The 27,120-nt window shown below is 40.5% G+C and overlaps 2 protein-coding genes across 4 annotated transcripts in view; both read left to right on the plus strand.

Moving 5' to 3' along the window:
* Positions 1-2,795, plus strand: part of LOC105696594 (apyrase) — a 7,945-nt gene extending 5,150 nt beyond the window's left edge. Inside the window, exons 7-10 of the mRNA XM_023432093.1 lie at positions 1,143-1,237; positions 1,596-1,750; positions 2,087-2,272; positions 2,634-2,795. Coding sequence (XP_023287861.1) covers positions 1,143-1,237; positions 1,596-1,750; positions 2,087-2,272; positions 2,634-2,774 — 577 coding nt within the window. The 3' untranslated portion in view covers positions 2,775-2,795. The remainder of the gene's footprint in view (positions 1-1,142; positions 1,238-1,595; positions 1,751-2,086; positions 2,273-2,633) is intronic.
* Positions 2,796-7,111: 4,316 nt separating this feature from the next.
* Positions 7,112-24,792, plus strand: LOC105698554. Of its 3 annotated transcripts, none has more exons than XM_012422895.2 (3): positions 7,112-8,111; positions 17,486-17,582; positions 19,819-24,792. In XM_012422895.2, the coding sequence occupies exons 1-3, from the start codon at positions 8,070-8,072 to the stop codon at positions 20,910-20,912; spliced, it is 1,233 nt and encodes a 410-aa protein (XP_012278318.1). In that variant the 5' UTR covers positions 7,112-8,069; the 3' UTR covers positions 20,913-24,792. The 3 variants fall into 3 exon arrangements, with proteins under 3 accessions (XP_012278318.1, XP_012278327.1, XP_012278336.1); XM_012422904.2 differs by having other exon boundaries at positions 17,486-17,579; XM_012422913.2 differs by lacking the exon at positions 7,112-8,111 and adding an exon at positions 10,517-10,570 and having other exon boundaries at positions 19,819-24,791.
* Positions 24,793-27,120: the final 2,328 nt, after the last annotated feature.

The following is a 27,120-nucleotide window of genomic DNA, read 5'->3' on the forward strand; positions in this document are numbered from 1 at the left end:
ATCGATATACAATTATCGAAGGCACTGATATGAGAATCGAAAGGGTCAGGAAAATTTTACGACAATTTAGAACACTCTGGTAGTCGATAAACTGGCATTTGAATGAGATAAAGGCAAAAAAAGTGTTGTATACGCTTCTATGCTAAAAGGATGGTAATTCGAGGTCTCGGAGTGAAAATTTAATTGACTTGGAAATCACAGATGGCGCAGGGGGATTCTAAAGTAAACGTTTGGCAAATGTTTCAAATGTCTGGTAAATATTTCCAAAATATACGATATTCGTTAAATATATAGAAAATATAGGAAAAATATTTTGTGCTACTAGGGAATGTAGGGGACCATTTACGTTTTTAACCCATAATTAACTTAGACGTTAACTTTAACCTACGGTTAATGATTTAACCGAGGTTGGTGGAACCGGGCATTGGCATTTCTTTTTTCTTGATATGTGAGCTGCGTGCTGTGGATTGATAAGTGTAATAATGTTTAGTAACATGTAATTTGGGATTTTCCAGGTGTCGCGAGTGTCAAGCTCCAAAATTCGAGAAATTGGATCGAAAAATTTGGTACCGGGTCGTGGTACCGACATTTTTGGTACAGGGTGGCGACGGCCATGTCACTTTGGCGGAAAAGCATCGAAATCGAGTGGAGGGGCCTTCGGATCTGGATCATATGGAGACGTTTATTAAGAAAATGGATCCCCTTATCTACGGGATAGATTCCCGAATGAATTTTATTGGGTCTTGGTCAGGGATTGAAACTACAGGAGATTTGGAGAAAGAACTTCTTCGGGGTCGATGATATGATAAGCTTTATCAGTTGTCAACCAGACCAGGTGGATCGTTTAAATGAACCCTAGTAGCACAAAATATTTCTCCTATATATTCTATATATTTAACGAATATCCTACATTTTGTAAATATTTACCAGACATTTTAAATATTTGCCGAACGTTTACTTTAGAATATTATCTCTATAATATTTGAATAATATTACCTCCATGTGTTTTCATGAAATTTTTCTACGCAATTTCTTTCAAGTATTTAGGACAATTACATAAATGCAGTCACTTGGTTGATTTAAATATTTGTATTTGCATTTTATGCGCCATCATATTTATTGCATATTCATATTTTTTTTAGATATTTAGGTAATTTAACAGTTTGGTTCGACGAAGATGGCGAGGTCGATTCTTGGGAAGGAAATCCGATTCTCCTGGACGCTTCGATTGAGGAAGGTTAGTAATTGGCATTTATTGAAAGAATAATGAATAATAATTATTCTGAATTAATTTATTATTATCATTGGTATTGCTATTGTTGTTGATGTTGTTATATTTACTTATGTTAGAAGTTTCGTTTCCAACGTCCGCAGCGATCACGCATCGATTGTTTTCTCTTAATTTGACATTTACAATTTTTATGTATAAGTAAGGTTTAACATGCTAATATACTTTGGCAAACATTTATGATCAAAATATTGATAGTTTTAGAATTATCTTGAGAAAGGGCTCAAAAGGCGTTCGAGTAGTTGCTGTTTATAGGTTTTGAAGATTACAGTTAACATTGTTTATTAATGTTTTTTTTTTTTATTAGATCCAGAAGTACTTCAGGCTTTGGAACCGTGGAGGATAGATGTAGATGCTCTTGCAAATAGAAAAATTGGAGCCATCAAAGTCCCTCTTTCCAATAATTGTCGCCAAGCCGAGTGCAATGCAGGGAACTTCATTACCGACGCCATGGTGGACGCCGTAGGCAAAATAACTAAATGAAATATTAAATTAAACGATGAAACATGTACAATCGTTTTTGCCATAGCTTCGAAAATGTAGAGAATTTCATTACCGACGCCATGGTGGACGCCGTAGGCAAAATAACTAAATGAAATATTAAATTAAACGATGAAACATGTACAATCGTTTTTGCCATAGCTTCGAAAATGTAGAGAATTTCATTACAGACGCCATGGTGGACGCTGTAGGGAAAGAAAACTAAATAAAATATTAAATTAAACGATTAAACATGTAGAATCGTTTTTGCCATAGTTTCGAAACCGATTTATATTAATATTCGTTTTATTATTTCAGTTCGTAGACAAGGCAGAGAATGTATCTTCCTGGACTTACGCGGCCATTTCTTGTATGCATGTCGGCGGTTTGCGAAATTCCATTGAAAAAACTTCTGGATTCATAACATTCGGAGATTTGGCCGCCATGTTGCCTTTTGGAGATGTCTGGAACGCCGTTGAATTATTAGGCAGCGATTTATTACAAGTACGTGCATGTAAAATATTTTTTTTTATTCAAAGAAGTCCAAATTGGCAGTTTGTTTTCCGTCTCAGCTCATTTTGAAGAAAGTTATGTTTTTTAAATGCCCGCGGAATTATATTAAAGTGTGCATGCTGTTAATTAATATATGCTGTTAGAAGAAGGTCCTGGGCAAAAGCATTGGAAAATAATTATATGCAATACACACGATTAGGGATTTGTGATGTACTTAACCAATTGCTGCGCGTAAATTTGTTGAAAATTTGCATTCAATTTGAGCATAATTGAGATGACGTAGACATATTGTGTTTAAATAAGTGTGGAATTAAATGCTATTTGTATGCTTATTTGTCTATCTAATCATTAGGTCATAGAAGAAGGGGTGACTGATAGTTTCAGCGAAACGGAATTCGTCGGTAAAAAACTCCTCGTCTGGTCCGGCATTAAAGTCACCTACAATTTGTCTATGCCTGCTTATTCCAGAGTAACCGAGGTTAAAGTTAGGTAAGATACTCTTCAAGATTATTTTTTATTTTATAATCTATTTACTAACAAAATACAATTGGAGAGAAACTCCTCGTCTATCCCGCTCTAAATAAACCCTAGTAGCATAAAATAATTTCTAAATATTTGTTTGTAATCTTTGCTAAATATCTCGAGCGACAGATTTTTTAAGATTTCTTGTAAATTTCATTCGAAGATATCTGAAATATTTGTTGAAACTCTCAATGACATATTCAGTTTTAATAATTTATAAACATATANTATGTTAACAAGTTAAAAAATATAATTTTTATATATGTTTATAAATTATTGAAACTACATGTGTCATTGAGATTTTCAAGAAATATTTCAAATATCTTCGAATGAAATCTACAAGAAATCTTAAGAAAATCTGTCGCTCGAGATATTTAGCAAAGATTACAAAGAAATATTTAGAAATTATTCTATGCTACTAGGGATATGTCGAATCCAAAAACTTGATTAGGTGGTATAACATTTATGCTGCATAGTTACGATAGTCATGTTACTTTGGCGAAGAAACATCGAAATTGCGCGAAAGGATCATCGGAACTTGATAATTTTGAGAAATTTATTAAAAAGATGGATCCCCTTGGTCAAGCGGTTTATTCTTTTCTGATTTTTTTCGAAACATTGATAAGCTCTATCATCAACTATCTGCAGATCGAACCATTTAAGTAATAATCATGGTACCATGATCCCAACATTTTCAACATTTCACTGCAAAATGGCAATGGCCATGTTAGGCGGAAAAGTATAGAAATTATGTAGAAAGACTTTCGAATCCCTATCATCTTAAGAAATTTATTAAAATCATTCCTCGCATCTGCGTGATTGATTATTAACTGAATTTCGGTATTCTCTTTGTCATTTGAAAATGAATGAAAATGTAGAAGAGTCAGTGAAGGTAAATCTGCAGAGTCGACCCGCGGATGTAACTTTCGGAATGGTCCACAATGGCCGGCGAAAAATTGCGGAAACCGCGAGAGGCTTTATCGTCGGCTATCTTCAGATCCGAGCAGGTGGAGCATTTAAATAATATGTCGAACAGGTGAAATAGCAGGTGCAAAGGCCCGCTGCAGCTTCGCTTGAATCGCCAAGACGCAGCCGTAATCCGTATCGCCCTCGAAAGTCCTCCGTCTTTCGGAAGGGATTCCCAGTTCCTTTTTCTCGATTCCATTCGCGTTAAGGTGAAGTGAAACCCCCTTCAAATCAGTCGATTCGAATACAACACTTTTTTTTAAGGGTATTAGACCAAACTGTCCGAAACTTTGACACATCACTCCTGATCATCTAAGAATTGTCCTGACACATTCAAAATTTGGATTTTTCAAAAAAATTTTTTAACTCAGTCCAGACCAGAACCAAAATGGCGTCGAGCTCTCATATTTCGATCAATATACAATTATCGAAGGCTCTGATATGAGAATCGAAAGGGTCAGGACAATTTTACGACAATTTAGAACACTCTGGTAATCGAGAAACTGGCATTTGAACGAGATAAATGCAAAAAAAGTGTTGTATACGCTTCTATGCTAAAAGGATGGTAATTCGAGGTCTCGGAGTGAAAATTTAATTGACTTGAACGAGATAAATGCAAAAAAAGTGTTGTATACGCTTCTATGCTAAAAGGATGGTAATTCGAGGTCTCGGAGTGAAAATTTAATTGACTTGAACGAGATAAATGCAAAAAAAGTGTTGTATACGCTTCTATGCTAAAAGGATGGTAATTCGAGGTCTCGGAGTGAAAATTTAATTGACTTGGAAATCACAGATGGCGCAGGGGGTCCCTCTGCAGTCAATTAGGGCCTCAGAAACCATGAATCCAGGGGATTTCTGGAGTTTTACTTGGATTTCTTTATAATTATTGTACAATAACGACAGATGGAATATGCCATTTAATACAATACTCAATATAATTCGACACAGCTGTCGATATAAAAGCGAACGCAGCATATTTAGAAAAACCTTTTTTAACGACGTCGATCAAGTTCCTCGCCGTGTTTCACTTCACCTTAAGGTGATATGAAAGTGTGATATATACATAAGGAAAAGTGAAAATATTCAGTTTTTTTTGTCATTTTCGCCACTGGGCAACTCGCCTTGAAAGAAGTTAAAAATGATTTGCGAAAATTTCAATAATTCCAAGATACAAATTTCATTTTTGAACTTTTCGCCAGCTTTTTTGTTATTTTCTCTACTGGACAACTCGGCTTGAAAGAAGTTAAAAATATTCTGAGAAAATTTCACGAGCAGGCATTTGACTACGTAAAGTCATTGTAAATTTAAATTTGGCAAGGATCGTTAGAAATCAGTATTAATTATGCATTAGGCGGTATTACAAGAGCGGCTAATGGAATAAAATCTCGACGGGTTAACAACCTCATCGGGTTAGGGTCTTCGAAACATCGGCGAAGATTTGGAAAGTCAATGAATATTCATGGGATGCTCACTGACGCCTATCGGACACGTCAATAAAAAGAAATATCATTAACATGTCCGTCACGTGTTATTTATCCAAGTGGGTGGCTTTTGAATCCGTAATCCCCGACATTGGTTTTGTCATTTCAGTCCTTTCACTTTCGCCTCCATAATTAACATCTTTCCAATGTTGGTGGAATAATTCGAGCTTTCCAAGTCGAATTCACGTTCACGACCAAATATTTTATTTCACGGAAGAGAAAGATGCACTTTCTCTTAATAACTTACCTGGCAGATTGTCATTTTAAATTGTTTTCTTTTTATGATTATATTTTTATGATTATATATGTCGACAACAATATAAGAAATAACGTTCGTTATTTCTTAACTTGACATATTTGATAAGGGGATCGTCTCTTTGTTGTTACTTTTTTTTCTTTTACTCATGTTTGGTTTCGGTAATGTTGAAGGCTAATGTCTGTTCGTAGAGTCCAACTTTACCGACAAAGGTGAAGGAGATGTACCTTGAGGTGTCAGAATTGTCCGCTAGGAGCGCTCATATACATCGCGAATGGAAGATGATATGAAAGGCGCTGAGAAATTTAATCCAGGTCGATAAATTAAAATTCATCTATACCCTTTTTGGTGGTAACGTCAGTTTGAATACTCAAGTGGTAACATACCCTGACGCGTCACGTTATCGACATTTATATTTATGTTGAAGTTTTTTACAGTCTACGTTGATAATTATACGAACTGAAGCGTTTTATATGTCATTTTGGTAAAGTAATGATGAAGGGATCGACGTAAAATTGTCGAAATCCCGGGAATTCATTATTCTAACGACTGTTTAGGACCAACGTCGCCATCTGTAACGTTTATCTGCAACTAAATTTTTGCTCTAAAAACACATTAGCCCCAAGACGAGCCAGCATTCTCTTGCAATCGTTGGTGAAAGTATTTTCCGTATTTTCCCATCTGACTCTGTAATATTCCATTTCTACGTTATTCTACATTGTTCGAGCTAGGTCCTGAAATTGTTCATTTTCGATTCTAAGCCTCCAAGAAGCGTAAAACATCGGAAACGTGCCCGGACCACGCCACGTTGGTTCTAGTCGATGACAAATAAATAAATTTTTCATGAAAAATGAAATTTCATGAGTTTCAGGACCAACTTTAGGGCCTCCATATTCACGCGCTTGGTGTTTCACTTTTTCGTTTCATAAAAATCCCCTAAGCACGAATTCGCATTACCCATCTGCCGCAGACATTATCTTCCGTCTTTGCTCTTCATTCTTCCTTAACCTGTGACAGATGCAATTGCCATTCTCTGGCGTTTCACTTTTTCGTTTCATCAAAATCCCCTAAGCAGCGAACTCGCGCTACCGCGGCTCAAGAAGTATCGCTAAAAAAAAAAAGCAATTATACTTTCCACAATTTTGCTCGTGAAATCCGAAACTCGTCAAAGGGACGAGTCCCGTTTCAATGTAAATATAATAAATTTCAATGTAAAATGTAATAAAATCAAAAATCAGGGGACGAAGTGAAACGAAGCCGTGCAACGTAAGCTGACCGAGAACAATTCTTTCCTTCCGCCACAGACATTGTCTTCCGTCTTTGCTCTTCCTTCTTCCTAAACCCTGGTGGACGCAGGGGTGGGGGTAATTAATTAATTCCCAGCTCCTAGGAAGTGGTGGGGATGCGAGTGGTGGGGGCAGCACCGTGCGGTGAGAGCATGGTGAGAGGCCGACAGCTGCAGACGGTCAGCGACAGCTGTCCTGCTCGGACCTGCCGTTGGTTGGTCGGCGCCCGAGCGAATAGCGTCCCCCCGCGGCCCCGCCGACCGCAGTGCACCTTGAGGCACCTCAGTGCATCTTCGACCTCCGTCCGAGATGGGTCGGCTCCTAACCTAAGACTTGGAAGTCACTTGTCAATCGTTCGCTCGTTCTCCGCGCGTCGCGTTGATCGTAACCGAAGTCTCGCGCCTGCACATCCGCGATAGTCCGCCATCTTGGAAATCCTGCGATATATCGACCCGAGTTCGCGATTCCTACGAGATTTCGATCAGCCCCCTCCACCTACAAAAGCGATGTCACGTGGTGTCCACTTTCGGGGAATTAAAGAAACCGAGATGACACGTGAACCCAGAGCCGCCTACTTTCCGGACAGAGATATGACATAACCTCCATTTCCACGTCCACCTTCAGACCGCTATAGATCCCTGTTCAATAAGACAGAATATCCCGCCTCATAACCTGTAAAAAATCCCCAGGACGTATTTAATTGACGTGTTCTCGTTAATCCATGCTATAAAATCCATTTGTCCCCTGAATAGCCTCATCCGGCGATAATTTAACCTGACACTTCTCCAATTGTTCAATCCATCCTCCGTTAATTCATGCCGTAACGCGCGTCAACTACTTCGGACATCCATTTTCCGCGTCAGCTCGCATGTCGGATCTCCGGATCCGCAGTTTCCCATCTCCCTCCCATCGCGCTCCATAACCGAGTCCTAAATAGCTGTCGAGTGTGTCATCTGTATCAAGCTTCAGCCCGTGCCCGCGGGAAAATCGATTACTCGATTCCTGGAAGTCTCGGGGAATTCCCCCTCCCGCGGGCCGCGCTCGGCCTATAAAAGCGCCCCGCGGAGGTCACGTGACCCGCGAGCGAGGCTATAAAAGGGACCGGCGCGGTGTCACGTGACGGCACTCGCGAGTCGCCGGCCGACCTGTCGGGAGCGTCGAGCGGAGCTGCGCTGCCCGGCTAGTCCCGACCTAGCCTAACCTAACCTAACCTAACCTAACCTCTGTTCGACGTGGGTGCGTGGCTGGCAGCGGACTTCGACGAAGCGGATATCGCCATGCGGCGATCTACCGGCGTCATCGAGGATCTCTTCGTAGAGGTAATCGACCGGGAGGTTAGGGCAAATTCGACAGGGGGGGAGGGCAAGCGTGCACTTTCAAGATGGAGGGTGAGGGACCTGGCTGTCTCGTTGACTCGCTAATGGCGCCGAAGGAGCCGATTTGTTGCGCCTTTCAGACTCGATGACAAGGTGCATCGAGTGCCGGGAAGTTGGCTGCGATTCCGCCAGACTCTATCGACTCCTTTACGTTGCATCCGTTAAGTGGAATATTCCCTACCGTGGAATTTGTAGAGGGGATTATTCACTTTGAAATATGTGAATATGATTTCCTTCTTTTAGAGACCATTGCTTTTTATTTCATATGATTAATAACGATATGATTTGGTAACAAGCGACGCTTGGCCTTAAATTTGTGACTGTATTAACTGATTTTCACTGATTTCTGCTTGCAATTTCCAGCTGATTTTCGCATAATTTCGAGCGTTTCAATCCATGGTTTCCTGAGTGAATACCCTCTTATATACATGATCTTATATCATTAAGGTGTTAGAAAATTAATAACAATGCGATTTTGTAACAGGCGTCGCTGGGCCTTAAAATTGTGACAGAATTCGTTGATTTTCAATGATTTCTGAATTTCGCATCATTTCGAAGGTTAAAATTCATGATTTCCTGAGTGAATGTCCTCTCATACACACAATTACGGTGTTAGGAAATAATAGTTACACCATTGAAGTGTTAGGAAAGTGTCTTATATATATATGGAAAAATATGGGATAATATATAAAAGTTATACGAAAATCCGAGAGGGTCATCCTTTTATGCATAATTAACGAGGTAATGCGTGTCATTATACAATAATGAAAAATGTTTACCAAATGTCCCAGCACATTTTATGCGACGTAAGACACGAGTTAATTAATGAATACATTAAAGAAATTATAATTTTCTTCGAATTCATGCCTGTAAATGTTCTCTGGTTCATCCAGCCGTGATAAAAAAAAAGGTAAAAATTGAAACTAAGTTAATGAAAATTAGAAATTAAATTTCAGTGGAAGGAACGTGCAATTTAACGTCGGCGTAAAATGTGGGAACGGGGAAAATGAGGGTTTCTGAGTTCCTCATCGGTTTTAATTACGGAACTCGTTCCGGCCGAGGAGGCGGAATTGTTTATAGGGACTTAACTTAGAAATAACGATGATCGAATTCCCGGGTAAATGGGCAAGAAATGATGGCCGAGTGCGCCGTTAATCATTTCGGAATAAGATCGGCTCTTATCGAGTGATGCCAGAGGGCCGCAAATGCGAAATCCATTGAACGCGTGCTCTCATATATTATTTATGAAGTGCATTACATACACATATCGTGGTTAAAGAGTCTCCAGTCTAGAGATAGACCGGGATAGGTGGAGTAATTTAATGCTTGGCTGGATGCAAAGGTCGGCTACGATAAATTGCATCCAATTAGATTCTGCGCCGATGGAGAGCCCGTGATAACGCTCTAATACCTTGCTGTACTTTCAGGGCTTGCTCGGCCATTGTTGGAGGGAAACGCACAATTCCCTTAACCAGGTTAATCCTTTATTGCACGAATTTCTCGTTTTTTTTTTCGGGTTTATTTTATTAGCTTACCGTATCTCTCTTTTTGCGACATCATTCCTGGGGTTTACTTGTCAAACTTTTAAATAATTTCCGGTACAAATATGAAAGAGAGTGGAAAATAATTGTTGGAGGGGAACGCATAATTCTCTTAACCAGGTTAATCCTTTATTGCACGAATTTCTCGTTTTTTTCGAGTTTATTCTATTATCTTATCGTATCACTCTTTCATCTTTTGTGACATCGCTATTTCTGATGTTTATTTATCAAACCTTTAAACAATTTTCTGCACAAATCTGAAATATAATTGTCGGAGGGAAGCCCTTACCGTGTTTATCCCTCTCGCCGTTTTTTAAAAATAAAAAGTTATATTTCACTTTTAAAATTATATTATATTATTAACAACAAGAATCCGAATCGCAAAACGTTGAATTTCGAATGCAAAATTCGTCCTGATCTGCATCGGCGAATGTTATACCGGTCATTGTTAAAGGGTAATAAACAACGAGGCGAAGTGGCCCATTGAATGGTCTATTAACAGAGTTCCTTGAGTTTATTCTTAGAGTCTATTAAAAGCAGGTCTTTGTTTTCCAAAAAGTGTTAGACGAGGCGATCGAGATGGACGACTGGCATCGATCTCCCGAGGTGGAAACGTTAACTGCTTCGAACTAAAAATAAAACCAGATGAATCAATCGGTGACACGATCGATCCGAGGAGAATTGCAACAGGAGCTCACGTGATCGATCGCGCAGGCGCGTACCTACAGTACTAATACGTGCATGCAATAATTCCGAGGCTGGGGCGCAACGGCACCTTTGCATAAATTAACTCGGCCGCGGTTAAGGTGAAGTGAGACCCCCCTCAAATCAGTCGCTTCGAATAAGACACTTTATTTTAAGGTGAAGTGAAATCCTTCCCTCAAATCAGTCGCTTTGAATAAGATACTTTATTTTAAGGTGAAGTGAGACCCCCTTAAATCAGTCGCTTCGAATAAGACACTTTATTTTAAGGTGAAGTGAAATCCTTCCCTCAAATCAGTCGCTTTGAATAAGATACTTTATTTTAAGGTGAAGTGAGACCCCCTTAAATCAGTCGCTTCGAATAAGACACTTTATTTTAAGGTGAAGTGAGACCCCCTTAAATCATTAGATTTTTTTAAGGTGAAGTGAAACCCCCTTAAATCAGTAGATTTTTTTAAGGTGAAGTGAAATCCTTCCCACAAGTCAGTCGCTTCGAATAAGACACTTTATTTTAAGGTGAAGTGAGACTCCCTCAAATCAGTCGCTTTTTTAAGGTCAAGTGAAATCTTTCCCTCAAACCAGTCGCTTTGAATAAGACACTTTATTTTAAGGTAAAGTGTGAAACCCTTCCCTCAAATCAATCGCTTTGAATAAGACACTTTATTTTAAGGTGTAGTGAGACCTCCCTCAAATCAGTCGCTTTGAATAAGCCACTTTATTTTAAGGTGAAGTGAAATCCTTCCCTCACATCAGTCGCTTCGAATAAGACACTTTATTTTAAGGTAAAGTGAAACCCTTCCCTCAAATCAATTGCTTTGAATAAGACTTTATTTTAAGGTGAAGTGAGACCCTCCTCAAATCAGTCGCTTCGAATAAGAGACTTTATTTTAAGGTCAAGTGAAACCCTTCCCTCAAATCAGTCGCTTCGAATAAGAGACTTTATTTTAAGGTAAAAAATGAAATTTCGCGAGTTTCGGGATCTACCTTAGGGTCTCCGTATTCACGTTTTAAAGTATGAAACGATTTGAGACACCCAGTTCTATGAAAAGTTTTATGAACGATTGAGCTTTCGGATGCCACTTTCACATCCCCTTAATCGTTGGGTGGAGGCATTCGAAAAACGGAACGGCTCTTCATCCTCTCCGAGGGGACATCTTAATGTCGCGTCGACGCCACCTGTCTTGACTTTCTCATTCGTTAATATCTCCGGAGATGTCTCCTTTCCGGGTGCGCGATTCATAAATCTCCATTTCTCGATTACCCTCGCGGTGTCTCCTTAATTACACCAGTTATAATTGCGCCACTGCTGGCAGCTTCTCTTTGCTTTCTCCCCGCTGGCTGCGCCCAGATGGAAAATAGTTTACGGGGTGTAATTTCTTGCTTTTTCTGCTCCCTTTTATGTCTACACGTCCTGTGATGGAAATCTAATTGAAAAGTTCTCTTTTGCAGAGTTTCCTTGGGCGTACTTTACTATTGCCGGGCCTTTTTTTACTCCTCTCTCGTTACTTGTACACGGATGGGAAATGGTTACCGAGGTATAATTTACTGTCCCTGTACTCTCGTTAAATTGATGAGTTTCGTCACGGGGAGTTTAAGTAAATGTTGGTTTGCTGCATTTTTTTCACGTGTATTTTACTATTATGAATTATTTTTATATGGATTGAAAATTGTTATTCGAGTCTAATTTGCCTTTTTTAAACTCCCATTAAACGTTATGTCTTCTGTCGTGAAAATTCAATTGAAAATTCTTTCGCTAAATTTCTTTGTACGTATTTTATTATTGTAAGGTCGTTTTTATGCGTTTATTGTTATTTTAACGCAAATGGAAAATAGTTATCGCGGTGCGATTTTTTTAATTTGCAGTTTCCTTAGGCGTACTTTACTTTTGCCGGACCTCTTTTTACTCCTTTCTCGTTACTTCTACACAGATAGGAAATTGTTACCGGTGGTATAATTTACTGTCCTTGTCCTCTCGTTAAATTGATGAGTTTTGTCGCGGAAAGTTTAAGTAAAAGTTGGTTTGCTGCATTTTTTTATATGTATTTTACTTTTGTGAATTATTTTTATATGGATTGAAACTCGTTACTGGAGTCTAATTTGCCTTTTTTAAGCTCACATTAAACGTTATGTGTTGTGTAATGGAAATTTAATTGAAAATTCTGTTGCTAAATTTATATAATCTATATGAATATTTTTTTCATGTATCTTGTTATTGTGGAAGGAAGGTGTTAAGAAGCGAACGACGAGATTTCATCCTTCGGCTTCGCATATCTTATAATCCCTATAAAATGAATTTGGCATGTAAACTTTCCTTTAGAAAATCATTAATCTCGTCTAGGAAGTAAACTTTTCGCACAATGTAGCAAACTATACGTTAGGAAGCGATCGTCGGGATTTAATCCTTTCGCTTCGCATATCTTGTAATTCCTATAAAATGAATTTGGCATGTAGAATTTTCCTTCAAAAATTATTAATATCGTTCAGGAAGCATACTTTTCGCACAATGTGGCAAACCGTAGGTTAGGTAGCGATCCTCGGGATTTCACAACGAGCGCGCATGCGCCTGGGAAAAGCGCGCGGTTTTCGAAATCCCGGGGCCCGGTAATAAAGGCTCATTGTGCCTAAGGCGGCCCCTCGTTCGGAAGGTCTCGTACCTTTTGTGAGAGTTTCCAACTAAATAAAAGTATTGTACGATTCGCGAGCTCTGGTACTGGTTCCCTTTTGCTCGCTGTTATGGCATATCCGCTTAGCAACCAAAGATGGAGCCAGATGAAGCCGAGAGAGATCTCGACAGTGGTCAAACGTGTCCCTTTCGCGGGGCATTACGCGCGGGAATCGTTCTATTTATACCAAGATCGAGAGGCTTGCCTACTTTGGTCGGGATTTGCTTTTGACATTGCCCCCGAGTCCCAATGGATGCCTTTCCTGGGTAGAGCCATCCTCCCGACTTAACAGGTGCATCTTCCGGGCGTCCTTATCTCCTCGAATGAATTTTATTACCCTTAGTTCTCATTCCTAGTGAGAAAACTTGATTGTGTCTTGTTACGGATTGCAGTTCGTATTGTATATTAATTCTTCGCCTATTCTATATTAATCATTTGGCTACTAAGAGCGTCTAAAGGCGCCCGACGTTTGGTCCAATATTGCCTGCACGGTCAGAGGAATTTCGCCCATATGTCGAAATGGCTCCGTGTTCAAAGGGTTAGGATTGCTCTATCCCACTGGATGCCTTTCCTGGGTAGAGCCATCCTCCCGACTTAACAGGTGCATCTTCCGGGCGTCCTTATCTCCTCGAATGAATTTTATTACCCTTAGTTCTCATTCCTAGTGAGAAAACTTGATTGTGTCTTGTTACGGATTGCAGTTTGTATTGTATATTAATTCTTTGCCTACTAAGAGCGCCGAAAGGCGCCCGACGTTTGGTCCAATATTGCTTGCACGGTCAGAGGAGTTTCGCCCGTATGTCGTAATGTCTCCATGGTCAAAGGGCTAACTATTACAGCGATATATTAAGTCGTCCATAAAACTCAACGAATCTCTCCCAGTTCTTCTATTTCGCGGATATAGAAAACTACACCTTAAAATTGGTCCGTTTTGTATTCTCATAGAGAAAAGATTACGATTAACCCTTTGGCTCTTAAGAGCGCCTAAACGCGCCCGATGTTTGGTCCAATATTGCCTGCACGGTCAGACGAATTTCGCCCATATGTCGAAACGGGTTAGCTATTGTAGCGATATATTAAATCGTCCAGAAAGCTCAACGAATCTCTCCAAGTTCTTCTATTTTCGCTGATATAGAAAACTAGCCCTTAAAATCGGCTCGTTTTGTATTCTCATGGAGAAAAAATTACGGTTAACCCTTTGACTATTAAGAGCGCCTAAAGGCGCCCGACGTTTGGTCTAATATTGCCTGCACGGTCAGGCGAATTTCGCCCATAAGTCGAAATGACTTCGTGTTCAAAGGGTTAAGGTGATATGAAATGGTCATTCTATATAAATAAAACGTACAAGTATTGATAAAATTTTTCTCAACGTGTTTCACATCACCTTAACCCTTTGGCTACTAATAGCGCCTAAAGGCGCCCGACGTTTGGTCTAATATTGCCTGCACGGTCATAGGAATTTCGCCCATATGTCGAAATGGCTCCGTGTACATCATACTTACCTACTATTACAAAACTTGGGTATATAACCTGGTTACCTGACATGCAGCCTGATAACTCGATACCTTGGTATTCAAAAGTGGAAATTAGACTCTTATCGCGTTCGCATAATGGCAGGTCATGTTTTAAAACGGACTAGATGTAAATGTAACTACTTTGGTTGCGATTTACTTATATTACCCTGGGGCCATTATCAGTACCTTTCCTGGACAGATCCGGGTGTCCCGTCGACTTAAAGAGGTGTAGTTTACACGCATTTTACCCGCACTGTGCTTATCAACGCGATATCTGGTTTTAGCAATTTTACACGCACTAGTTTCCTTCCCAATCGAAATACCTTGAACGTATTTCGATTGGAAATTCCTAGTTTTATTACGCGTTAAAGCATTAGGCTATGATGTATGTACAGGGTGAGTCATATGAAAGGTCTAGGAGAGGTGGAGTTTCATTCGTGATAAGACATTCCCATTGGGCTACGAGTGGAGACAAGGAAGTAACGATCAATCTCACCTTTCGAACCTGCAAATTTCTCCCACAAATGTGTGTTAGATTTGGAATTTTACCGAGTTAGTTAATTATAAACTCTACATGCAAATTTCATGGTCTTTCGTGGAGGTCTGAACATTCGTCCATGATGTTTTAAAAAAATGAAAAGTAAATGAATAGAAAAGTGATTTGAAAAATTAATAGAAAAGTGAATTGAAAAATGAATAGAAAACTGAAGTGAGCAAATTTCTCCCACAAATGTTTGTTCGACTTGGAATTTTACCGAGTTAGTTAATTGGAAACTCTACATGCAAATTTCATGGTGTGTCGAGGAGATCTGAACATTCGTCCTATGAAGTTTTAAAAAAGATGAAATTCAAAGCTACTTTCCCCAGCAATTTGACTTCTCATAAATATATATATTAATTCTTAATTAATTAAACTTCTCTTAAATATATATATATATAGGCTGACTCATATCACCTTAAAGTCAACTAAATTATTTTTTCTCAGGATAGGAACTAAAACCTTTATCATGCATGAAATTATTAAATTTCTCAGGGTAGAAATTAAAACCTTTATTACGTATGAAATTATTAAACTTCTCAGGGTATAAACTAAAACCTTTATTACACATGAAATTATTAAACTTTCAAGCGTAGCATGTTTATGTGCTGAAAAAAAAACAACGCTTTCGTATCCGTCTTTTACATTGCTAGGAGAAAATGTTGAAAGGAAACAGTAGAAAATCAAACGTTTATTTCGGGCCAGAGAGCCATATATATATGGCTACATCTTTTTCATATCACTTTAAAGTCAACAAAACTCTTTCATATCACTTTAAAGTCAATAAAATTTTTTTTTCTTAGGGTAGAAACAAATTATTAACATTTTCAGGGTAGAAACTAAAATCTTTATTACGTATAAAATTATTAAACTTCTCAGGGTATAAGCTGAAACCTTTATTACACATGAAATTCTTAAACTTTCAAGTGCATCATGTTTATATGCTGAAAAAAAAAATCAACGCTTTCGTATCCATCTTTTACATCGCTAGAAGAAAATGTTGAAAGGAAACGGTAGTAAATGAAACATTCATTTCGGGCCAGAGACCGAAATTTTGTGAGTCGTAAACCCCAAAAGGGATCTCGTGGCCTCGGTGGAGGCTACCGTGCATGGCACCTCGGGGGAAAGCAGGGAAAATTGGGGAAAACGGCGAGAAATCGAGGATGTTTGCCAAAGGGCAAGCTTTGACGATGGGAAAATACTCAGACGAGGGGGTCTCAATAAATATCGCCGTAAAATCGGGCCTCAAGGAAGGTCCTTGGACCCTCCCTAACCACCAGCCAATTTGCACCGTTTTACTGCCTAGGAGGCACTGGGTCAGTGGGAAACTCTACCGAGATACGATTCCGGGGTGACAATAAATCTGGGAAAATTTACGGGAGTTCCTGGCCCTCCCTGGAGGGCACTTAAAGTCCCTAGGAAGATTTCCCTACAGGCTTTGCGTGGACATCTCCATAACGGATGCACTTTCTTTGCATCCTTCGAATCCTTGGCCTCCTTTCCTGGGAGGTATTCAATGTGCGTGCTTAGAATCCCCTAGAAAATTATGAAAATTTCTCTTCTGACGATGGAAAGCTTGTTTTATAATGTTTTACAATGTTTCATATGATTTTGCAGATTAAGTCATGTTTTATGAACAGTGGGATGAAGTTTCTTTACATTTTCGAAGACTTCCTTGGCCTCTTTTCCTGGGAGGTATTCAATGCGCGTGCTTAGAATCCCCTAGAAATTTATGAAAATTTCTCTCTTGGAGATGGAAAAGTTGTTTTAGAATGTTTTAGAATGTTTTAAATTATTTCATAGATTAACTCATGTTTTATGAATAGTGGGATGCACTTTCTTTGTATCCTTTGAAACCTTGGCCTTCTTTTCTGAGCGATATTCAATGTGCGTGCTTAGAGTTCCCTAGAAAATTATGAAAATTTCTCTTCCGGCGATGGAAAGGTTGTTTTATAATGTTTTACAATGTTTCATATGATTTTGCAGATTAAGTCATGTTTTATGAACAGTGGGATCCACTTTCTTTGCATTTTTCAAAGACTTCCTTGGCCTCCTTTCCTGGGAGGTATTCAATGCGCGTGCTTAGAATCCCCTAGATAATTATGAAAATTTCTCTTCCGGCGATGGAAAAGTTGTTTAAGAATTTTTCATAATGTTTCATATTATTTCGCAGATTAACTCATGTTTTATGAACAATGGGATGCTCTTTCTTTCCATTTTTCGAAGATTCTTTCTCAAGGCATAGTTTCGCATATCAGCTCGCATTTCGTAATTGTCGTAAACGCTTGTTTCTCTTTATTCCATTTAATTGATTTGGGTGATGCACTTCATTTTAAGGGATTTTTATTATATTTTCCAGGATACCATGATGGAGTGCAGTGGCGACGACGGAGGAGATCTGGACGACTTCGTGGACCTAGTGACGGACATTGCAGATTCCGCGCCGACTATACGTGGTGATTTAATTAAATCTCTTCCTCGATTAATGACAAAAAAAAAATCCGATGCGAGACAATGCAGTTGATTGCCCCCTGCAGAAATTCCATTTTCGAATTTGCTTCCTTTCTTTTCAAAATTAAGGGGATGTGAACGTGGCATCTTAACCCTTTGGCTACTAAGGGCGCCTAAAGGCGCCCGACGTTTGGTCCAATATTGCCTGCACGGCCAGACGAATTTCGCCCATATGTCGAAATGGCTCCGTGTTCAAAGGGTTAAGAATCAATACTTTACGAAACTTCTCTTCGAATTGGGTGTACGAATTTCTTTCAAATTTTATCAGATGAATAAGGAGACCCTAAGGTAGGTCCTGTAACTCCCGAAATTTCATTTTTTATTAACACTATTTCTACCACGATTTTGTGTATACCTATTTCGACCAAAAGGTTTCGATGAGCTGGAGGAAAATGATACCGCTAAATAAATTTAACAATTATTATACGAAAACTCAAAACATTAATTGAGGAAAAATTGAGCCGTCGACTAAAGTCGACGCTCGGCTGTGGGCCATCATATCACGGCCGTCGACTAAAGTCGACGCTCGGCTGTGCGCCTTCATATCACGACCGTCGACTAAAGTCGACGCTCGGCTGTGCGCCTTCATATTATTGCCGTCGACTAAAGTCGACGCTCGGCTGTGCGCCTTCATATCACGACCGTCGACTAAAGTCGACGCTCGGCTGTGCGCCTTCATATCACGACCGTCTCGACGCTCGGCTGTGCGCCTTCATATCACGACCGTCGACTACAGTCGACGCTCGGCTGTGCATCTTCATATCACGGCCGTCGACTAAAGTCGACGCTCGGCTGTGCGCCTTCAGATCACGGCCGTCGACTAAAGTCGACGCTCGGCTGTGGGCCATCATATCACGGCCGTCGACTATAGTCGACGCTCGGCTGTGTGCGTTCATTTGTGACTGTCGACTATAGTCGACGCTCGTATCGAAGTGGTTAAATTGAGTCCCGAAGAGTCCTGTCCTCTCGAGCCGGCTATTATTCAATTCCGCTCGTTTTAAGGGCCTCCCCAGGGGCGAGGATCTGGACAAAAAGTCGGACTGTCCAGAGGGTCCTGCGAGACCGCAACGGATCCTTTGCATCCTTTTCAGGGCGCAGATCAATTTTCCCTCGCGGTCCAGCAGGATCGGTTCCTGTTCCCAGGAACAGGTAACCCCGATACGACCCTTAAGCCTGCTTCCAACACTCCGGGAAGGGAATAAAAAAGGAAGCCCTGATCCAGTTCCCCAGGCAGGATGCGAAGTGCCGGGAACAGGAATTCCCTCCTGCGAATTTTTCGCTCATCCGTTCCCGTGGGAACCTCCCTCGAAATTCCCTCGCGTCTTTTCTATCCTGAAATTCCTCCTGATTTTCCGAATTTGCCCTCGGGAACCCCTATCGGCGTTCTGAGAGAAAAAGCGCCGATAAACTGAACTATTTGACCGTGTTAAGGTGATATGAAAGGCGCTGGGGAATTTAATCAAGGTCGATAAATTAAAATTCCTGAAATCCTGAAATCGCTCCCGATTTTGCGACTTTGCCCTCCCTCGGGACCCTTTATCGGCATTCTGAGAGAAAAAAGAGCTGGTAAATTGAATCATTTGATCCTGTTAAGGTGATATGAAAGGCGCTGAGAAATTTAATCAAGGCCGATAAATTACAATTCCTGAAATCCTGAAATTGTTCCCGATTTTGCGTCTTTGCCCTCCCTCGGGACCCTTTATCGGCATAGTGAGAGAAAAAGCGCTGGAAACAGAACACTTTGACCCTGTTAAGGTGATATGAAAGGCGCTGAGAAATTTAATCAAGGTCGATAAATTAAAATTCCTGAAATCCTGAAATTGTTCCCGATTTTGCTACTTTGCCCTCCTTCGGGACCCTTTATCGGCATAGTGAGAAAAAAAGCGCTGGTAAACTGAACAATTTGACCCTGTTAAGGCGATATGAAAGGCGCTGAGAAATTTAATCAAGGTCGATATATAAAAATTCCTGAAATCCTGAAATTGTTCCCGATTTTGCGTCCTTGCCCCCTATCGGCATTCGGAGAGAAAAAGTACTGTCGCGTTCACTAGTATTTGTATGGCAAAACGGACTGCCCTAATGAAAGGGTTAATGAAATTTCTCGTTTTCTACTAACTACAACTAAACATTGTTTCATATGCATGAAAATTAACAAACGCCCGTTTTTCAATAATATTCCAGATGCAGCGGAACGACTGCTGACTCTATTACGAGTGGACGAGGACGAGGACGCGTCATCGGAGGACGAAGGAGTGGAGGTCGACGTGGAGGACAGCGAGGACGAGGAGGACCTCGAGAAGCCGTCCTTTCTGCACCACTTGGCAGCCTCCCTGGCCCAGGAGTTGAAGTTCTCGAAGCAGACGAGTTCGAAGTTCCACCAGCTCCCAAATCCCATCCCCAGCAGCATAAAAGAATTAAAAGAGTCGATTCAAGGCCATTCCCAGGACCCTGGGCGCGACCATCATGGGAGTCGACTCTTCGGCCGTGACCTTGACTCCTCGATACAAGGACAAAGTCAAGGTCACTTCGAGAACAACCTGTACAATGAGTCCAAACGGATGCAGAATGGGTCCTCGGGACCAGGACTCGTCCATGAGAGCCGACTCTTCGGCCGTGACCTTGACTCTTCGGCGCAAGGACAAAGTCAAGGTCACTTCGAGAGCAGCCTGTACACTGAGTCCAAACGGATGCAGAACGAGTCCTCAGGACCAGGACTCGTCCATGGGAGTCGACTCTTCGGCCGTGACCTTGACTCTTCGGCGCAAGGACAAAGTCAAGGTCACTTCGAGAGCAGCTTGTACACTGAGTCCAAACGGATGCAGAATGGATCCTCGGGACCAGGACTCGTCCATGGGAGCCGACTCTTCGGCCGTGACCTTGACTCTTCGGCGCAAGGACAAAGCCAAGGTCACTTCGAAAGCAGCCTGTACAATGAGTCTAAACGGATGCAGCTCGTCCCCTCGAGGACGGAAGTCCTGGAGAAGAGACTCAGGATCGAGGAATTTGGAGAACGGGTTCCTCAGCAGGACTACGCCCAGGAGGAAGAGAGTTCCTGGGGGATTAGGAGCACCCCAGGAGGTCAGGGACCCTGGGGAATCAAGAGCGATGAGAGTGTCCCCAGTTCCTGGGGGGCTGGATGGAACGCTTGTGCTGCGGAAGCTCTTCGATATCTTGTCGAGGATGAAGGACTTCCGCCTCATCATCCCACCGTGGTGGCCATGAAGAGTCATCTGGACTCCCAGAGAGAACGAGCTCTGGCTCTACATACCGTGTAGAGTAATGATTTGTTAAGTTTGAGGAGACGAAGAAGTTAGATCTTGGACCTGGAGAACCGATATGGCGGTCTAGGTCGCTCGGTTTATTCCTGAGGACGATGTTACGTGCGCTCTTGGTATGAAACTCTACCTTGGATTTGTACACGGTCCGATGGTAGAGGATGAAGCGTTTGGCGAATGTTCTTGGCGTGGAATGCTACCTCTAGTTGTGGTAGATGGAGCTAATTATGAGAGGTAGTTTATGCCTGAGGACGATATGTGATGTTATTGGCATGAAACTCTACCTTGGATTTGTACACGGTCCGATGGTAGAGGATGGAGCGTTTGGTGGGTGTTCTTGGCGTGGAATGCTACCTCTAATTGTGGTAGATAGGGCTAATTACGAGAGGTAGTTTATGCCTGAGGACGATATGTGATGTGCGCTCTTGGTGTCAAACTCTACCTTGGATTTGCACACGGTCTGATGGCACAGGGTGGAGCGTTTGGTGGATGTTCTTGGCGTGGAATGCTACCTCTAGTTGCGGCAGATGGAGCTAATTACGAGAGGAAGTTTATGCCTGACGATATGTGATGTGCGCTCTTGGCGTGAAACTCTACCTTGGATATGTACACGGTCCTATGGTAGAGGATGGAGCGTTTGGTGGATGTTCTTGGCGTGGGATGCTACCTCTAGTTGCGGCAGATGGAGTTAATTACGAGAGGTAGTTTATCCCTGAGGACGATATGTGATGCGCGCTCTTGGTGTCAAACTCTACCTTGGATATGTACACGGTCCTATGGTAGAGGATGGAGCGTTTGGTGGATGTTCTTGGCGTGGAATACTACCTCTAGTTGTGGCAGATGGAGCTAATTACGAGAGGCAGTCGTCTTACTTTACTGCGTGCACTTGGCGTGGCACGCTACAGTAGTGGTGGTGTTATGGGATTAATGAGGAGAAATTCTTGCTTCGTCTTAGTGCGGAGGTTAGGTAGAGCCTCTTGGACTCGTGAAAGGAGAGAGCACCATTTCTTATGTTTGTCATGTAGAGCAAGGATTTGTTAAGTTTGAGAAGTTGATAAGACTGGAGTCTGGAATTGAAGTCGACTTGCCAATGAAGCTGAAGAAGCGGGGATGTAGAGTGGGTATGCTCTTGGCGAGGAACTCTACCGCGGATGTTAATTCGATCTGGTGGATGGAAAATCTTCGATATGTGTACTTGGTGTGGGATAATGCCTGATGATGCCGGTTCATGATTAACTGACCAGCATTAGATTTACGTCATTTTGACGTGGTTTACGTGAAAAAAAAACTAAGGTTATTAATCAAATCAAGGGGGATGTTTATTTAACTTCATACACCGTGAGAAGTGAAGCTTACTTCACTCTGAGAAGATGAAGTAGGGCTGTTTTGAAGTGACGAATCATCATGATGACGTAGTTGAGGATATGAAAGATGTCTGGGAAGTTGTGATCTTGGCGAGAGACTCTGCTTTGGATTTTAAGACGTAAAGATGTGCGGATTACGTATCGTTTGGGAGTTGTACTTGGTGTGGGACTCTGCAGTGCCTGGAATCAACGACGAGATTTTTTCTCGCCATTTCACCAGGATGACTATAATGTTTGTCATCAACTTACCACAATGACTATCAGCTTGCAAAGGAAAGGTGTTTTAGCTCAATATGTTATTTACAATATGGACTGTTTAAATTTTGAAGTTGCCCACAACCTACTTCAAAATGGCGGTGTAAATCTATTATCGGGATTTTGAGCACGCAAGAAGTCGAGGTCACTTTGTAGGTGATAATCGGAGGACATTTTGGGGGTGCGACACGTGTACTTGGCGTGGTGCTCTACCGTGTCCATTTACGGAAAATTGATCTTTTAGCTAGTACTTGGCGCGAAACGCTGACGCGTGATGAGACTGAATAGAAAATGCGAACTGAATCTGTCTTCTGATGGGTGTACTTGGCGCGAAACGCTACCGTTTCTTTTGGTGTTAAGCAAACGTCGGGTATATGCATCGGTGATTGTACTTTTATTTGGTGCGAGACACGTTTCTTAATGAAAATCCAATAGAAGCAAATTTCGGTGCGTGTACTTGGTGCGAGACTCTACGTCTCTTAATTGAAATTAGCAGATGGCCGATGAGTGTCCTGGAATGTGCCTCACGTGTATGTTCCTGGCGCGAGATGTAGCCGCAACTTTTAATGAAACTTCTTGACCAGCAACGGATAGAATTTGCATTAAATTCGTAGGACATTTTTTCAAAATTTCTTGGCCCCTCAAATTTAGAAAGAATTTTCCAAATTCAAATTAGTGATATGAACAAAGGACTAATCAAAATTTTGGAAATTTAACCGCATAGTCTCATTTCTTAATTACTGATCAACAACGAATTGATTTTGCGCGAGGAAATTGTACAAAATTCGTAGGACACGTTTTCAAAATTTTTTGGCCGTTCAAATTTTGAAGGAATTTTCAAAACTGACAGAAATGAACAAGGGACTAATCAAAATTTTGGAAATTTAACCGCATAGTCTCATTTCTTAATTACTGATCTGCAACGAATCGATTTTGCACGAGGAAATTGCAAAAAATTCGTAGGACATGTTTTCAAAATTTTTGGGCCGCTTAAATTTTGAAGGAATATTCCGAATTCAAACTAATGAGATTAACAAAAACACTAATCAAAATTTTGGAAATTCAGGAGTACAGTTTCATTTCTCAATTAATTTCAGATCTGCATGAGCGAGCTGGAATTCTTAAGATACATTGTACATAATAAACAAATGATATATACCGAAATAAATGGCGGAAAAGTTCACAAAAAAAGTTATAACAATCTGAATAAGTCGTATTTTGCGTTGAAAAGAAAAAAATTATTCACAATCAATTCGAGCGAATAATTGACAAATGTGAATTAATCGAGATGGTCCAAGATTGACTTTGACCCTTTTATGGATTAATAAATGAATAATTCCCTAATTATCTAATATTTTTTTTTTAAATACAAGAAATCTTGTATATGTGAATATTTAATGTTACAATAATTATTCGCTTGAATGATTAGTGAATGAAATTGATAAATGTTGAAGTCAATGCCGATGCGAGGAAGTGGATCTTGATTAATGATTGATCTTGCTTCCATCATTTACACTTGCACATCATCTATCATAATAATATTGCTATTGTCCCAGTAATAATCTTAAATATCGATTGAGTAATAATTGACAATTATTTATTCGCAGTAAGCCGGAAATTGTTCGTAGGGCGGGTTTAAAATATCTCGAAAGTTGAATTTCTTTAGACCTTAATGGAAATTCGAAAATGTAAATTTTGCTCGAATTGAAAAGTTCTTTTGCAAATATTTTTCGGAAAAGACGTCGACGAAAACTCGTGCTTTCCGGTGGGGATTGCGTGAATTATGCGTATTCCTTTACCAGACCTTGTATATATGTATAATAACCGTTTTAACTTATACCGAGAACCATTATTACTTTTACATTAATTGTAGATAACATTGCTCGATAATAAATTAATACTGACGTATATCAATATTAATTTATGCCCACGTTTTTCATCGTCGAATTGCCCAAGAACCTAATATCCATTCCATTCCTTCCTTGTCAGATAATTTTTAAACAATCTTGGGTTAAAACCGTACATTTTCAACCACATTTATTTACAGCGCGATTAATTAATCGCATACATTAATTGATCGTGTTGTATTGAACATTTGATATATCGATATTGATGTTTAACACATGTTCAATCTAATTTAGGTTTCCCTCATAATTGTGCAATTTTTAGGTTGATGTTCGATTAACTAAAGCTAAACGATCGAATTTCGCTGGTTAACTTCAGGTGCTAACCTAAGAAGTAAAGTTCTTTGGTTAAGAATTAATATAAAATATTTTCAAGCGTACTTCGATCATTAAGAAATTGTAAATAAAATCAATTATTCATCCGTTTCATCGTAAGATGTTAATACATCCTCAATCCAATTAATGTTTTCCTCACATTTGTGTAGTTTTCAGGTTAAAGTTCGATTAACTGAAGCTAAACGATCGAATTTCGCTGGTTAACTTCAGGTGCTAACCTAAGAAATAAAGTTCTTTGGTTAAGAATTGATATAAAATATATTCAAGCGTACTTCGATCATTAAGAAATTGTAAATAGAATCAAATTTTCATCCGTTTTATCGTAAGATGTTAACACATCCTCAATCTAATCCAGGTTTTCTTCACATTTGTGCAGTTTTTGGGTTAAAGTTCGATTAACTTAAGCTAAACGATCGAATTTGGCCGATTAATATAAATGGCGGTTACAGGAAATTAACCGGCCGTTAAAATGTAGCGCAACGTGCAACTGATAACCGAGGATTACCTTTTCGTTTCTTGAGGGAGTTTTCCATTAGCAAGTTTTCCTCACGTTTGTGCAGTTTCTAAGTTAAGGTTCGATGAACTAAAGCTAACCGGTCGAATTTGGCCGGTTAATCTAAACGGCGGTTACTGGAAATTAACCCGCGGTTAAAATATGGTTTAACGTGCAACTGGTAACCGAGGATTACCTTTTCGTTTTTCTAGGGAGATTTCCATCGACAAGTTTTCCTCACGTTTGTGCAGTTTCTAAGTTAAGGTTCGATGAACTAAAACTAACCGATCGAATTTCGCCGGTTAATCTAAACGGCGGTTACTGGGAATTAACCCGCGGTTACAATATGGTTCAACGTGCAACTCGTAACCGAGGATTAAGGTATTGACCAAGGTTGGAACCGGGCATTAGACGAGAGGAGGGAAACGTTTCTTAGGGGACTTTTCCATCGGTCGGCACGCGACCATTATCCCGAATTTGTAAAGGTCCTCCTTCGGGACTCGGTCTCGGGTAAAATTCTACGCCACTGTGGCATCTGGCGTGGGTCGTAGCACATGCCATGCATCTGCTCTTTGCCGAGTACTTTTGTTGTAAAAGTACCGAGGCAGTTGCCCCGTAAAAACAGGACGCGCCACGACGAGATGCCCGGGAATAAGTCCGACCTGCTCCCGATACTTTAAGGTGATATGAAAGGCGCTCAGAAATTTAATCGAGGTCGAGAAATTAAAATTCATCTATACCCTTTTCGGTAGGAACGTCATTTTGAATGCTCAAGTAGGAACATAAGCTGGCGCGTCGCGTTACCGACATTTATATGTATGTTGAAGTCTTTTATAATTACTTTGATAATACACTGTGATAATACACACTTTAATAATACACTTTGATATTTATACGAACTGAAGGGTTCCATATGTCATTTCGGTAAAGTAATGGACGACTTAATATATCGCTATAATAGCTAACCCATTTCGACATAAGGGCGAAATTCCTCTGACCGTGCAGGCAATATTGGACCAAACGTCGGGCACCTTTAGGCGCTCTTAATAGCGAAAGGGTGAGTCGTAATTTTTTCTCTATGCGAATACAAAACGGGCCGATTTTAAGAGTTAGTTGTCTATATCCCCGAAAATAGAAGAAGTTCGAGAGATTCGTTGTCCTTTCTAGACGACTTAATATATCGCTACAATAGCTAACCCATTTCGACATAAGGGCGAAATTCCTCTGACCGTGCAGGCAATATTCGACCAAACGTCGGGCGCCTTTAGGCGCTCTTAGTAGTCGAAAGGTTAACGAAATATCCTGTCTTATAAGTCTTGCTGTCTCGCATCGGAGGAAGTTCGTCGGAGTTGTCGTTTTCGACGAGTCTCGTTTGGTTTTTTGGCCAGTTGGACCGAGAGGAAATTCGGGAGGGCAGAGGGGATGGAACAGCTGTCTTGACAGCCGTCAGGTGGTCTGCCGACCCCGTCAGCTGTGGGGGTGAGACCCCGAAAGGGTTGAGACCGCGTCTAGGACTTTTAGGAAAGAATTCTGGCCGCCATGACACGTGGAAACATTTCTTGAGAATCCCAGCAGCCACTAAATTCCTCGGGAAGTCTTTCATCACCACTAATAAAAATAGAGATGAGATTACAACAATTTACGATTTGAAGTATATTGAAAAATTTAATTAGCATTGCATTACGAGTACATGTTTCTTGTATTTAAAATTTGACGTTGACATGCGATGCATATACACCACTAATAAAAATTGAGGTAAGATTGCAACAATTTACGATTTGAAGTATATTGAAAAATTTAATTAGCATTGCATTACGAGTACATGTTTCTTGTATTTAAAATTTGACGTTGACATG

The sequence above is a fragment of the Orussus abietinus genome, unplaced genomic scaffold (genome assembly GCF_000612105.2).
Source record: "Orussus abietinus isolate OABI.00-Male unplaced genomic scaffold, Oabi_2.0 scaffold173, whole genome shotgun sequence".
NCBI classification, from domain to species: Eukaryota; Metazoa; Arthropoda; class Insecta; order Hymenoptera; family Orussidae; genus Orussus; species Orussus abietinus.